Source organism: Arabidopsis thaliana, chromosome 5 (genome assembly GCF_000001735.4).
Source record: "Arabidopsis thaliana chromosome 5, partial sequence".
NCBI classification, from domain to species: domain Eukaryota; kingdom Viridiplantae; phylum Streptophyta; class Magnoliopsida; order Brassicales; family Brassicaceae; genus Arabidopsis; species Arabidopsis thaliana.
The window spans coordinates 25,890,091-25,904,948 of NC_003076.8; the positions used below are offsets into that span (position 1 = coordinate 25,890,091).

The 14,858-nt window shown below is 35.5% G+C and overlaps 5 protein-coding genes and 1 long non-coding RNA gene across 8 annotated transcripts; 2 read left to right on the forward strand and 4 right to left on the reverse strand.

The window, feature by feature from the left end:
* Positions 1-428: 428 nt before the first annotated feature.
* AT5G09255 lies at positions 429-784 on the reverse strand. The gene is made up of 2 exons (NR_143195.1): positions 664-784; positions 429-538 (listed from the first exon to the last, which is right to left on the reverse strand). It is a non-coding gene; the product is annotated as an other RNA (long non-coding RNA).
* A 574-nt stretch (positions 785-1,358) lies between these two features.
* Positions 1,359-3,798, forward strand: ABR1 (Integrase-type DNA-binding superfamily protein). Its single transcript, NM_125871.5, has 2 exons — positions 1,359-2,027; positions 2,830-3,798. The coding sequence occupies exons 1-2, from the start codon at positions 1,589-1,591 to the stop codon at positions 3,564-3,566; spliced, it is 1,176 nt and encodes a 391-aa protein (NP_201280.1). The 5' UTR covers positions 1,359-1,588; the 3' UTR covers positions 3,567-3,798.
* On the reverse strand, positions 3,690-6,496 carry RPN5B (regulatory particle non-ATPase subunit 5B). 3 transcript variants are annotated; one of them, NM_125872.4, is made up of 11 exons: positions 6,353-6,496; positions 6,055-6,249; positions 5,787-5,894; positions 5,570-5,674; positions 5,415-5,471; positions 5,114-5,310; positions 4,871-4,970; positions 4,664-4,776; positions 4,409-4,562; positions 4,233-4,310; positions 3,690-4,155 (listed from the first exon to the last, which is right to left on the reverse strand). In NM_125872.4, exons 1-11 carry the CDS (start codon positions 6,353-6,355, stop codon positions 3,937-3,939), a joined length of 1,329 nt encoding a protein of 442 aa, NP_568994.2. In that variant the 5' UTR covers positions 6,356-6,496; the 3' UTR covers positions 3,690-3,936. The 3 variants fall into 3 exon arrangements, with proteins under 3 accessions (NP_568994.2, NP_001032142.1, NP_001332553.1); NM_001037065.2 differs by having other exon boundaries at positions 6,055-6,245; positions 6,349-6,465; NM_001345648.1 differs by having other exon boundaries at positions 6,055-6,465.
* A 734-nt stretch (positions 6,497-7,230) lies between these two features.
* On the reverse strand, positions 7,231-8,081 carry RGF9 (root meristem growth factor). The gene is made up of 2 exons (NM_125873.3): positions 7,920-8,081; positions 7,231-7,754 (listed from the first exon to the last, which is right to left on the reverse strand). The coding sequence occupies exons 1-2, from the start codon at positions 7,993-7,995 to the stop codon at positions 7,591-7,593; spliced, it is 240 nt and encodes a 79-aa protein (NP_201282.1). The 5' UTR covers positions 7,996-8,081; the 3' UTR covers positions 7,231-7,590.
* Positions 8,082-10,321: 2,240 nt separating this feature from the next.
* Positions 10,322-12,037, reverse strand: AT5G64780 (holocarboxylase synthetase). The gene is made up of 3 exons (NM_125874.4): positions 11,707-12,037; positions 11,063-11,143; positions 10,322-10,897 (listed from the first exon to the last, which is right to left on the reverse strand). The coding sequence occupies exons 1-3, from the start codon at positions 11,863-11,865 to the stop codon at positions 10,610-10,612; spliced, it is 528 nt and encodes a 175-aa protein (NP_201283.1). The 5' UTR covers positions 11,866-12,037; the 3' UTR covers positions 10,322-10,609.
* A 405-nt stretch (positions 12,038-12,442) lies between these two features.
* AT5G64790 (O-Glycosyl hydrolases family 17 protein) lies at positions 12,443-14,714 on the forward strand. Its single transcript, NM_125875.3, has 3 exons — positions 12,443-12,969; positions 13,283-13,739; positions 13,816-14,714. Exons 1-3 carry the CDS (start codon positions 12,623-12,625, stop codon positions 14,467-14,469), a joined length of 1,458 nt encoding a protein of 485 aa, NP_201284.1. The 5' UTR covers positions 12,443-12,622; the 3' UTR covers positions 14,470-14,714.
* The last annotated feature ends 144 nt before the right edge of the window (positions 14,715-14,858 follow it).

Sequence of the window (14,858 nt, forward strand, 5' to 3'; positions counted from 1 at the left end):
GAAAAATGTCACATCAATAACAATCGTTTTTTTTTCTCCCATCTTTGCAAATTATGTATTATTAGCTTCGTTAAATCTGCGACTTTTTAACAATACGAAAATGTCTCGTGTATAACAGGTAAAAATAACAACTACGTCAACTTGTGAGCACAATTGCTTAGATTGGTTAAAAACAAAAGTCCAACGATGCGTTTCGAGATTATCCTCAAGTTAACTCTCAACCAAAAAATAATAGAAAATCCAAAAGATATCAATATAATAATTATTCTGCGTTCAGACTAGAATCTACGAGTACATATCTGCAAGTTCTGAAATCTGAACCATCCTGAGCTTAATTGCAAATATGGACAACAATATGTTTTTCTTAACCAAAAAGTTTTTGTGCAGCCTCTATTAGACTCGATTCGGGCGAATAAGAAAACAACTCTTATAGTTAAAAGAAAAACACATCACAAATCCTAAAATCATATTTTCTTCTGAACAATGCGTTTCTATTTTTTTTCTATTTTCTTCTGAACAATGCGTTTCTATTATTTTCTTCTGAAAAATCGAAAACGAAGAAAATAATACAAGGTGTGGGTCAAACGGTCAAAGATAAGAGACGAAGGTTGAAACAAGTGGGCCGTAGGGTGAGGCCCAAACGGTCACGAGCATTAGCCTTACCATCACCGACACCGTCCACAAACGGAGCATCTGACGTCGACCAGAACCGACACGTGCAACACACGCGCATTCGTACGGAACGGCTCGTCTCTCAACTTGACCTTCAAGCTCACCGTTTAGACAAAATGCAAAAATAATCTTATTTTATAAATATTCCATTTAATGGTTTTACCTCTTTTTCAGCACCGAACCGTAAATATAGTAATTAATAATCGTTTCTGAATGCCTCCATATTTTAACAGTGTTTATAACTTCTTAAAGTTTTTACTATGCAAGTTGTCTTATGACACAGAGCTAATATACATAATTAATTCATTACCTTATTTATTTAATTTACTAGACTTGTTAAAGTATTCTTCAGAACTGTTCATAGAGTATAGGTCGCATATAGTATATTTACAAAAATATATAATTACTCACAAGTTGCGAAAAGATTCAGATACGTTTCATATAATAGGACCCAATTTTTTACAAAATTTGTTCAAATTGAGTTAAATCATCAAAACCAAATTTTCTTCTGTTATAGATCAAATTTATAAAAATAGCTATTTGCTATATTATATATATATATATATATATATAAACATTAGTTATTAAAAAAAAAACTGCGTGTTTCCAGTTCACACGGGTACAGAGAGAAGCCGACTCATTTTCATTTGGCGGCGCTGAAACCATACAAAGTAATTAACACAAGAAAATTAAATTTGTATATCTATCAGCTAAACCTCGTCCTTTGTCTTAAAAAACACATCTTCTAAAATCTCTGTCTTTCTTTCTTCCTCTTTGTCTCTGTTTCTTGTTTCTCTCTCTCTCTCTCTACAGAGTTTTCTTTCCCTCGAAGAAAAAGAATATTTTTAAATTTAATTTTCTCTGCGTTTATAAGCTTTAAGTTTCAGAGGAGGAGGATTTAGAAGGAGGGTTTTGTATGTGTGTCTTAAAAGTGGCAAATCAGGAAGATAACGTTGGCAAAAAAGCCGAGTCTATTAGAGACGATGATCATCGGACGTTATCTGAAATCGATCAATGGCTTTACTTATTCGCAGCCGAAGACGACCACCACCGTCATAGCTTCCCTACGCAGCAGCCGCCTCCATCGTCGTCGTCCTCATCTCTTATCTCAGGTTTCAGTAGAGAGATGGAGATGTCTGCTATTGTCTCTGCTTTGACTCACGTTGTTGCTGGAAATGTTCCTCAGCATCAACAAGGAGGCGGTGAAGGTAGCGGAGAAGGGACTTCGAATTCGTCTTCTTCCTCGGGGCAGAAAAGGAGGAGAGAGGTGGAGGAAGGTGGCGCCAAAGCGGTTAAGGCAGCTAATACTTTGACGGTTGATCAATATTTCTCCGGTGGTAGCTCTACTTCTAAAGGTTAGTTTTGTTGGGTTTTTATTTTGTCCTCTATAAACACACGTACCCTGTTTCGGATTTAAACCACATTAGTACACACCATTTTGATAAAATTTTACATATTTCGGTTGTGTATCCACAAAACATAAAACATTTAAATTATAAGATCATTCTATTTGATAAATGTTTTCAATAATTTTATGATGTAGTATATACATCAAGGTATGAGTCACATCAAATGTTTGTAACACAAAATCTAAATACAGTTGCACTTTTGTTGTCCTCACGCAATCTACAAAGCAACATGTCTTATATTTAGTTTTTTTATTCTTTTCTTTTATCGTTTTCTAAAATATGGCGAAGTTAGATATACTTTATAATAATTTAAATATAAAGAAAAATGAGGAATAAAAAATAGTAATTAGCGTAAAGATGTAAATAAATATTTCGAAGTGTTGACAAAAATAAATATAATAACGAAACTGTACTTGATTATCTTAAGACATATACTTTAGAATTGTTGTAAAAAGGTTGGATATTTAATTAAGAAAATGATGATGATGATGATGATATGCCAAAAGAATTTATCTCCCTCCAATTGCATCAAGAGTCGTTTTCCACTTCCTTTTTTTTTCTACTTGTTCATTCCTTTTGTCACCCATTTGCCTCATCACTTTCTCATACTCGCTCTTAAAAAAAAAACTTTATAATATCTTTATTGGAGACATTAATATTATCGATTCTTTTTCTTATGTAAGAAAGTGTTAATTCACGAGTGACAACAAAAGTGTGAAATTTTACATGTTTGTTTGTTTATTTGCAGTGAGAGAAGCTTCGAGTAACATGTCAGGTCCGGGCCCAACATACGAGTATACAACTACGGCAACTGCTAGTAGCGAAACGTCGTCGTTTAGTGGGGACCAACCTCGGCGAAGATACAGAGGAGTTAGACAAAGACCATGGGGAAAGTGGGCGGCTGAGATTCGAGATCCATTTAAAGCAGCTAGAGTTTGGCTCGGTACGTTCGACAATGCTGAATCAGCAGCAAGAGCTTACGACGAAGCTGCACTTCGGTTTAGAGGCAACAAAGCCAAACTCAACTTCCCTGAAAACGTCAAACTCGTTAGACCTGCTTCAACCGAAGCACAACCTGTGCACCAAACCGCTGCTCAAAGACCGACCCAGTCAAGGAACTCGGGTTCAACGACTACCCTTTTGCCCATAAGACCTGCTTCGAATCAAAGCGTTCATTCGCAGCCGTTGATGCAATCATACAACTTGAGTTACTCTGAAATGGCTCGTCAACAACAACAGTTTCAGCAACATCATCAACAATCTTTGGATTTATACGATCAAATGTCGTTTCCGTTGCGTTTCGGTCACACTGGAGGTTCAATGATGCAATCTACGTCGTCATCATCATCTCATTCTCGTCCTCTGTTTTCCCCGGCTGCTGTTCAGCCGCCACCAGAATCAGCTAGCGAAACCGGTTATCTCCAGGATATACAATGGCCATCAGACAAGACTAGTAATAACTACAATAATAGTCCATCCTCCTGATGACTTGCTTCATTTTATTTGTTTCACTATAGAGTAATAGAAAACAGGAAAATGATTATATGTTATAGAGTTATTTTTCCAAATATTATAGGGTTTAGGTTGTTTGTATTGTTCTGCTTTCATCCTCTCATGCTTTTTTTCTTAATTTATTATATTTTTGCATTATAATTTCGTTTCATTGTAACAAACATTAAAAAGACCACATGGAGAAAGGAAAAAAAAGAGAGTTTTGTATATAATCTTGCAAGGTCTCCTAAAGAACACAAAAAAAATGTGTTCGAACCAAGCAGAGAAAGAAAACTCAAATGATTATGTTAGAACGAGAGCCTGAAAGATTCTTTCCACCGATGTGTGTGGCTAGACCGGGTTCTCAAGCTCTTAGTGCAACTTTATGAACCATTGTTTCTTTGTGAATTTGGTGACAACTCTTTTCAACAAGATCCAAAAGCTTCTCCAAGTTTGTTGCCCACGAGTTGAGGATTTCGTTGCTGTCTTTAACAATCTGGAAGCAGATTATTCCTGATGGTCTGTCGATTTTTGCTATCAAGGCTTTGGACACAACCATTTCAGATAGATGCTTCTCTGCTTCCTGAAATATAATGAAACGGTAAGAAGAGATTTAAACATGTACTGGTACACTTAAGAGTATTTTGAAACTATATTTACCTCAGTGGTTAGGCATAAAAGTTCTGCAAGTCTCTTAAAGGTAATCCTTGAGTAGTACTTTGAGACAACGAGAATATTCTGCAGAAGATGTGAAGAATTTGTAAAGTTAAGACTCTTCAGTAACAATTGATGCAATCAAAGAGGTAAAGATAGATTAGAGCTCAAAGAGTCTTTACGTGTTCGATTATTCTTAGTTTGAGATCTTCACCAGCTTTGTCACCCAAAGAGCCTCCAATCATGTTTTTCTCATTCTCAAACTCGTCCTTGTATTTATTCCAGAGAGATGTCCACTGAATCACCTCCATTGTAACAATCTGTTTTAGAAGCATCCTGCAACAGAATATAAACATAGGGATTGAGAATCTGTTTCAGATGGGAACGAGGGGAAGAGTAGTGAAAACCCAAATTTTTATCAAGATAAAGAGAATTACTTGAAATCAGGAATCTCTGATAACTTTTTATCTTCCAAGGTTGCATTGAGTAGGCTCGATTGCATTGGATCATGTGGTGCCAAGGCCAAAAACCAGCAAATCTTTCTCAGGACCTATATTTAGAGGATCAAGGGAGAAAAGTTAATCCAAGCTAATTACAGAACGTAGACTACCACAAGATCATCCAAACAACAATACGAGACTTACTGGAATCCATTGTTCTGGGTTTTCCTTTACAGAAGGGATATCATATATCGCCTTGTAGCTACGGCATATCTCAATGTACTCATTGTTGTGAGAATAATACCTACACAACAGAATCAGCACATTATATTTTTACTATAAAGATCACAGAAGTAAAGGGAAATCAAAATTCAGAGGAGAATAATATTCAAATATTTTGACACCAATAACTGGCGAAGAATGTATTAAACCAAATCAAGGACTTACCGAATCATTAGCTCATAGTAAATCCGTTTTAGCACCAACAATGTAGGTATATCAGCCGGAGCCTCCTCTACCATGTTTTCACCTTCCTTAGGCTTCTTTTTCTCCTTCGTGGTATCTGCATCAAACACTCTTGGGTTGATCTTCCTAGATAAAATTTGTGCACGGACAAAATCTTTTTGATCCAAACACAAGCGGACCTTCAGAAGTTTACACACCAATAATTAGAATCACAACATACAAACAAGAACAAAGCACAAAGCACAAAGCTTAAGAAATATGAAAAGATAACAGAAAGTCTTACTTGTTCAAGAATGAAAGCAATTTTCTCAGTTTTTGCCATAGCACCAAATGTCTCCACCTATAATTCATAATCACAATCAATGCACATTGATAAACTATAAAATAAATAAAAAACGATTTCCACGAAAGTTGGAAAGTAGAGGAAGAAAAGCTTACAGCAACTTCTTGCATGAGATCCGCAGCTTCAGCAATCAAACCTTGTTCTTCCTTAATCTTAGCAAGCATCTTGGTCAAACGAGCTCTCTCGATTTCGACATATATCTACACATGCTCACACACACATATTCATCAAGAAAAAAACTTGCACGGAGTGATCAAGATTCAAGCAAATATAACTACAACAACAACAACAATAGCCAACTCTAATCCGCACCTTTCCAGCAGCTACATTGTTTAGAGTCTTAATAAGCTCAATCCGAGTTTCTATGTCTAGTGTCTGATCAATATACTGCATTGCTTGTTGCACCATGGATTGTACAGCCTGCAAATCAAGAGACCTAACCACTTTCAATATCTCACTCAGTTCTTCATTCAATTTCTCAGTAAGATTCAGAACTCAGTAGAAACCGTTCCAAGTAATCGAAAACCTTAAACTACCACAAGCAGGTTTCAAAAGCTAAATCGATAGAAAGTAGTGTGACCTGCTTAAGCTGACCACGTTTCTTCGAGAGATTCAAAATCTGTTCGTTGAGAAGTTTCCAATCCTTAGCTTCGAAACAAAGCTTAAGAATCTCGGTAGCTGCTTTTCTAGTTCCGGCGACATTTTCTGCGAGCCTCATCTGTTTCTCTTCGTTCAGCAGCCGATCAATCGACGATTCGAGTTGTCTACTTTCTTCCTGCAATCAAATCACGACATCGAATTTGACAAACCAAAATTCGAACGGAAGAGAAAAGAGAGAGAGAGAGTTGAAAATCAGATCTGTGAAATCGGAGACTTGCCATTGCTAAACGCCGGGAATCAATACTCCGAGAGAGAGAAGAAGAGTTAGTGAAACTTTCCGGTGATGAAACAGATTTAACTTCTAAAGGTTCACTGAGAGAGAGAATGTTAGCGTCGAAACCCCAACCCCTTGAACAAGAAAAGCTTAGCTCAGACTATTTGGGCCTAATTATAACGTTTTATTTATTGGGACTTTTAACGAAATAGTGTAAGACTTTTGGTGTACATATGTAATAAAAGTATCTATTGGGTCTATTAGGTAAATATTGAATAAACCTACCTGTCGCCTGTAGGGTCATACCCAAATAGCTGTTGGGTAATATGTTATGAACGAAACTATAGGATCCATTTGTAATAAATGAAAATCTAAGGTCCATATGGCCCATTTGAGTAAGTTTTTTAAGGCCCATTATCGCTCGAGCCTCGGCAACTCTCTAACAGTAACAGAAAATCCATCAATTGCTCGGATTTATTTTTCTTTCTTTTGAATCCTTCCACTTGCAGTAGAGAAATTTCACCATGATTTTACTGACTTATAAGACTAATTTATATGTTAAGACAAGGATTATTGTTTGTGGAACTACAAAATTAAGACACTAATGAATTTAAGTTCTATCCTTCTAAATGAAAGAAGTTTGGAGACTGAAAACCAATCGATATTTGTCGAAAACTTTGATCCCATATATTATTTGGTATGTTGCCTAGTTTTTCCAAAGTCCTATTACTTTAAATTATAATCTATTTGATTGTATTTTGGTATATGCATATTTTGATATCAAATATCCACAACACCTTCATGGGATGGGAGCTTCCGTAGGTTTGAATTCGATATATAAAATCAGCAAATACTCTTTTGAGGTGTAATTTTATTTTATTGGAACTAATACTACAACAGAGTTAAAGAAGATATTTGTGGGTTTCTATATACACATAATATATTATAGAGTTTTATTTCACAAACAGAAAACCATGATGCAATCCATACATAAAGCTAGCACACACAAGCTATGATTATTGTATAGAACTGTTTTCCCTCGAGATAATACTGTACACATGCATACAAAGTCGTTTATATTTATATGTTCCTATAAATAATAATAGTTTACATTCTCACTTCTTTTCTTATATAAAATACATTCTCACTTCTTATAATTTATGTTTAGTAAAAGATAAAATCTCGGGATATCTTTGGATCTCAGGATATCTCACAAGAATTCGATAAGTTCATGTGTGTTTATTAGCGATTGTGTATCGGTCTTTTCTTGTTCGCAGAATTATAATCCATATCCATCAATCCATCAACATCACTTCCTCCACCTTCGTGCCTTATTTTCCGACTCTCTTGACTCTTCTCCACAACCAATAGCGTTCTATTCCTTACTACTTCTCGTAAGCTTCGTGCTAAAAAATCAAAATGTTTATATATCAAGAACTCATTATTGGGTAATATATTTTGATATTCAACCAAAAAACAAGAAGAAGATTCATTCAAATTATACTTGATATAGCTAGAAACTCGTGAGGTGAGCGCGCTTGTGTGTATATATATATTAGCTATAAATTTACCTTGAGTAGGAGAGGAAATGAAGAGTATGAGAAGAAGTGCGACGAGGAAAGACTTGTGGGAAACCCTAATTGCCATTTTTGGAAGAGAGTTTTTTTTCTTTGGTTATATAGAATTATCTTTTGTTGAACCTTTTTGTGTTTATATATAGAGATGAATGATTCTATGATCAGTTTATGGTCCCAATTTTATATCGGAATTGAATAACGTTTTGGAAGTTATTGAGACATATGGGTCTAAGGATTTGACGTCGATATTTCTCTGTCTTCCCACATTAACATGAATCTATCCCCACAAAATTAATATTTCTTGTTTGCAAAGCAAATAAATGATGATAATTTATGCAATCACGTCTTTTGAATGAGAAACAGAATTTCGGTTACAAACTTAATTTCACATTTGTATATGTAAGAAATTTAAACCGAAACACATACCTTAACCCAGTTTAGTAATAAAAAAATTCAGGAACTTTGGTAATCAAAAGGTCGGATGAAATCACGAACGAAGATCAATGACTTGTCACCTTTGATAAATGCCTGTTTGTAGTTGATTTCTTGAAACTATCTCTTGAAAAACGTTTTTCTTCTCTTTCTCAACACTTTCCTCAGTTTTCAAACTGTCAAAATCTAACTTCTTTCTATGTTTTTAAATACAAGATCAATATATATTACAGGAAGAGGAAATGAGGTTAGGGGAGTAATAACTTGCCATGATCTATTAACCAAACCAGTTTAGATGTTGCCAAATCATGGGTGCACACTACCAGCCGACCTTAAACCAACAGTTTAGATGTACTTCTACATGATGTCTAAATTGATATAAACCATCCAGATTCTATAACCATATTCACTATAATGTTGTCTATCTCATATAGACTAGTGGGATAAAACTCAAGGAGATTATTGAAAATCGAGTGGTCCTTTGATCATGGAGATGGAGTTGTGGTCCTTCAAAGGAATATGATTTATCAGAACATTGAAAACAAATGATTAATACGCAAGTCAAATAATGGATTCGTAATTAATAACCTAGTTTACATTCAATATTGTTCTACATACATAAAAATATTTATGTAGTCAATTGTGGACGAAGAGATATATTACTAACTTCGTATCGAGACTTGTAAGAGATGATATCGTCAAGTTTGTTGTGTCATGTTTTTGGAACCATTTTCATTCATGAGTACTCTTCATTCATTATTGGGGTTGTGCGTTCATGACTTATTGTAAGAGAGGATATCTCAGCTTTACAGGATTTGAATACAAATATTAGGCTTAGAAAATCTTACTTAGCCAAATCATGAATGCGATTCTCGTTGATAACGTGAAAGTTTGATCATAAACTAAAATTTGGATTATAAATAATGGTATAAACTGGACCACAATAGTAGAATAGGGGAAGTAGATTATTGGAGTAGGGGTCGGGGACATTGTTATAGAGAGTGCTTAAATATGGCAAAAAGGACGTAAAGTTTGTTGTGTCATGTGTTTCCCAATTAGCCATTCATTACTATAACTCAATTTCTTCACCTATAATTTCCGACAAGAGTTGGTCTACTTTCTTTTTCCATTTATTTAAAATCAATCATCCAAAATTAACTATTTTTTTTATTGATATTACTATTCCACGTGAATGAAATATGGTTCACAATTTTATATTTCACTCGTTAAAATTTATTTGCTACATCCAAATTATTATATATATGAGGCAAATTTAAGAAATTTTTAAAAAATTGACAAAACAGTATACATCCAAGTCCAAAGTCTATGCTCTAAATTCATATACGGCGTTATATTTTAACAAAATTGACAATTCTAGTCAATAAATAGTATTGTGATCCGATTTGATCGATAAGATTTATGGACTAAAAAGTTTGAACTTTATTTTATTATGACCGTTTTGATACCCCATTGAAATGTATATGGACCTATGACCTGACTCCTGAAATAATTATGTGTGGACCTAATTATTTATAAATTCTTAGTGACAAGTTGTTTCGAACACTTTCAAATTTTATTATAGCTCTAGTTTATATGATTAGCTAGATGAGTTGATTAGACTTTTACGTTTGAAAACACCGTGGCAAATAAAAAAAGACACAAAATTTGGAAAAAATCTAGATAGAAATCAGCCAAAATGTCATTGTGCCAAGATGTAGTGACAATCTCCAGACAACCACCTTGATGAATGTCTTGTTAGTACAGATAACACCATGACCAAAAGAAGAAGAAAGTGTGATTCTGTAACTTTTGTTTTTATCTGTCCATAGATTTTTGAACGAGAAGTTTCTTCTGAGGATTAGCATAAACCACGTAGCTCGGCGAAGATCAACATCAGGGCAATGTTTTTGCAGACAAGTTGAATTGAAAGAGGGACCATGAGAGCACATGGAAGGTTTTGGCTTCAATTTTGATCATTAGTCTTTGTCTCTCTTTCATCACTGTTAACAAGTCTACATTTAAGTCTTGAGAGCTTTAGACAAGACATGAAATCATCATATCGCCTATCGACAAAATCACTATCAGAGATTTGTCTATCTTAAGGGTCAATTCACATTCATCCAGCTTCTTTGAAAGATTAGGAAAAAGTGTTTTGTGTATTACATGAGACAATACTTTACCACAAACAATTGAGACTTTACAATGGAATGATTTATGTTTTTCATCTTTCGGCAAATGAAACAAGATTTTATTCAGTAAGATAAGTGTTCACCTGTAGAGTTGGGATTGTAGTTATTATTACCAGACTCAGCCTCACACAAGTTGAAGTCCTGAAGGGTTCTTCGAACCGGACTTGAGAGACCATTTGGTGGAATCAAGAGTTTCTCTTGGTTACAATCATAATGTTGTTGTTGTGCTATGTGACTTGAAGGAACATGAGCTACTGATGTATTTACGTTTGGTGGAGCGAATTGGTGCTGATAAAACTCTTGCATGGGGAGTGGTATCGACGTCTCCTCAGGTTCATATTCAAGCGCATTCTGCATATATGGTTTTAAAAGGTAAACACGAATAACTTTCAGATCAAACTAAAGATCGTTGGGACTTTAATGCGTAGCTAGTCAAGAGAGGTATAATCAATCTGAATTCCAATTACATAGCAGGAGCGTAATCAGAAACGAGATACTGTTTTCAAAGGAAAGTACCTGTAAGTAGGTAGTAATATCAGCTGTGGATACTCTAGTTCCTTGTTCTTCTTGTCTCACAATCCATTGGTAAAGCTTCTCCTGTAAAAAGAAAGAAAAAAGTAAAACTCAATGGACCAATCAAACCTCAAATCTCATACTACAATGTCATGAATCACTATTGAATGACGCCAAGAACGTCAAGCTGCCACCAAAAGAGAACAGCCATCCTAGTTCATCAATCTAGTAAAAAACAAAAGTAAGCACTTCAAGATCAAAAGGCCACAACTTTTATCAGTAAGACTGCTTGCTTAGCCTCATATCTAAACTAGCTTCATAGATCATAACCAATTTCAGAGTGTGTCTCCAATTAACTCACGTACGACAATCAATCGAACATAAACAAGCCAAAGAGATCAACTTTACCAAAACAACACATAAGAAACAACATTGAATATCCATGATTCATTCTGTGACTCTAAAATCTCGAGAGCAAACAGAAACCCAACAACACATAAGCACTCAATTTACGATTCAAGATAGTCAACCAACATCAAAACAAGCAACGAGAAGAAAACTTTTCAACTATGTTTCTATCTATCGAACCCAGAAGCCAAAAATCGAAACTGGATATAAAACAAGGTCAAGAGAGAGAGAGCAGAGACCATTCCGCGACGTTCACCGGCGAGGAAAGAAACGCGTTGGTGATTCATGGCATGTGTATAGAGCTGCGAGAGCGAATTAGCAGCGCCTCGAAACGCGCCATACATGGTTCGATCAACCTCATCGAGCCGCGTAGCCTCGGATTTTCGTTTCTTCCCCATTAGAGTCCGAACGAATCTCACAAACCCTAGAAATAGAATTGTCCAAGTTCTTAACAATTTGTAATTTAGGGATTTTAGAAAGAAGAAGAAGGATTATTGCCTTATTGGTGAAGGGAAGAAGAAGAAGAAGAAAGACTTGTGGCATTTACTCTGTAGAGATTCTGCCACGTGGCTTTCATGCTACTTTTAAGGGTCCCATATATCTAAAAACCTGGGCCCCACTATTGGCTTTGCAGACAAAAATTTTGAAGCTTTGGACTGTTTTTTTTTTCTTTGGTCCACGAATTTTTTTTTTTATGTGTAGAACCAAACCGTTAATAATTTGTGGATCTTCAATGAAAATAGTAGCTAATCACATATTTTGAGTTCAGACTGATTTATATACCAAAAATTAATATTAATAAACTGCTATCTCATTGTTTCAAGGATGTATTCGTTTAATAAGCAATTCGACCAATTATTAACAGCGATATACTCTCTTAACCAAAAAAAAAAAAACTAACTGATTCCGAAAAAAATACACACCTCTTTGTAGCTTGTAATTCTTTCTAAAAATAGAAATTTATTTTAAGCTTAATTAATCTTTCACTAACAACCTAAAAACATTCCTATTACAACGACCACCCAAGACACGAAAAAGAATTTTACCGACTGGAAGAAGAAAAAACATCAACCAGACAAAAGAAAAGAAAACAAAAACACATCTTCGAGATCAAACAAACCCTAATTATCATCCATCGTCGCCTTCTCAATATATATGGCCGGAAGAGCAGCGATGCTCGTTAACGTCGGGACGGTTATAATGACCGTTTTGACCCTGGCTAGTTTGGTCGGAGGCTTCGGTGTGAATTGGGGCAATATCGCATCACATCCGTTGAATCCCAACATTGTTGTTCAGATGCTTAAGGACAATAAGATCAATAAAGTGAAGCTTTTTGACGCTGATTCATGGACGATGAATGCTTTGGCTGGTACGGGCATGGAGGTTATGGTTGGAATCCCTAATAACCTTCTTGAGTCTCTCGCAGATGATTACGATAATGCTAAAGATTGGGTTAAAGAAAACGTGACCCAGTATATTCGTAAGGGTGGCGTCGACATCAAGTAACCTTCAAAACTTTTTCATTTTTTTGTAATCATGTTTTTACCATAATTCTATCTGATCGACTACATGATAAACCGATTTGATAAATAGATCGATTTTGGTTGGCTATTTATTTCCAATTTGAACAAAATCGCACCAATGAGATGATTTCATTTATTCAGACAATTTTTTTCCTGTTAATTTTTAATATTCTTAGTTTCTTGTTAAAATTTAATAATAATAATAAATTTGACATTATATTCATCTAAATACCTACAAACCGGTAAAAGTCGCTGTTTTGGGTGTATATTTGACCGAGAATTCATTCACTAGGTACGTAGCCGTGGGGAACGAGCCGTTTTTGTCTGCATACAACGGATCGTTCTTGAAGACAACATTTCCAGCGTTAAAGAACATTCACAAGGCGTTAAAAGAAGCTGGACACACCAATATAATGAAAGCCACGATCCCACAAAACGCAGAAGTTTACCAATCAGCCAACGACAAGCCATCAGAAGGTGATTTCCGCAAGGATGTCAAACAAACGATGCTTGATATCGTCAATTTCTTCCACGAAAACGACTTACCTTTCACCGTCAACATTTACCCTTTCCTTAGTCTTTACCTAAACGAGCATTTTCCCGTTGAGTTCGCTTTTCTTGACGGTGATGGTCAGACAATGACTGACAAAGGAAAGAATTATGATAACGTGTTTGACGCCAATTACGACACACTTGTTTACGCGTTGAAGAAGGCTGGGATTCACGATATGAAGATTATCGTTGGAGAGGTAACGTGACAAGCAAGTTATTAATTAGATATATTTATCAAGAATGTTATTGAGTTTGGTTTATGTTTTTCTTTAGGTTGGATGGCCAACGGATGGTCACAAATATGCATCGCCGAAGCTAGCGGAGAAATTCTATGCAGGGCTTATGAAAAGACTTGCTAAGGACGGTGGGACTCCAACGAGGCCTGAAAGATTAGAGGTCTATCTCTTCGGTTTCCTCGACGAAGACATGAAGAGTATTCTTCCAGGGCCTTTTGAGAGACATTGGGGAATCTTTAGATACGATGGGACACCAAAGTTTATGCTAGATTTCACGGGACAAGGACGCCAAATGGTGCCCGTTGCAGCTAAAGGTGTGCAGTACTTGGAAAAACAATGGTGCGTAGTGAACAAAGACACGGTCAATCTAGACGAAGTTGGTCCTGATCTAGACTATGCGTGTTACCACGGGGACTGCACCGCGATGGAAGCCGGGTCAACTTGTAGTAAGCTAACCAAAGTCCAAAACATATCATACGCATTTAACATGTATTTCCAGATACAAGACCAAGACGTTAGGGCTTGCGATTTCAAAGGAGCTGCAATGATCACCAAGGTCAATGCATCCGTGGGAAGTTGCTTGTTCCCTGTTCAGATCGTTAGTGGAAGTGATGATTTCAGGATCAACTTTGTGTTCGGAAGATTCGTCGTCTTTGGACTTGTTCTTCTTGGATTGCTCACGGTTATATAATTTGTTTTTTTGTTGTTGTTTGGTTTTCTTTTTGCAATTTGGAGGGATTTATTCGACACGATTAATTGTTATTTGTTATTCGTTTTAAAAATGTTTACTTTTGAGTTAGTTCATTTATCTGTGTTTAGATCAGTATAATCAAATCATACACTCATTTATAGACTTGTTTTTCATCTTCCTATATTATTTGGAAAGTACATTTTAAATGTAACTTTAATTTTTATAATTAATTACATGACAATGCCATTAAAAAAAATTAATTAAAAACAAAATCCTTTAATGACGTAATTAAGGTTACCAAAATCATTTAACGACAATATTTATTTCTTAATTATAGGGCTTATTATATCTAAAGACGGGTCATCAAAGATTTCCTAAACTGAAGCAAA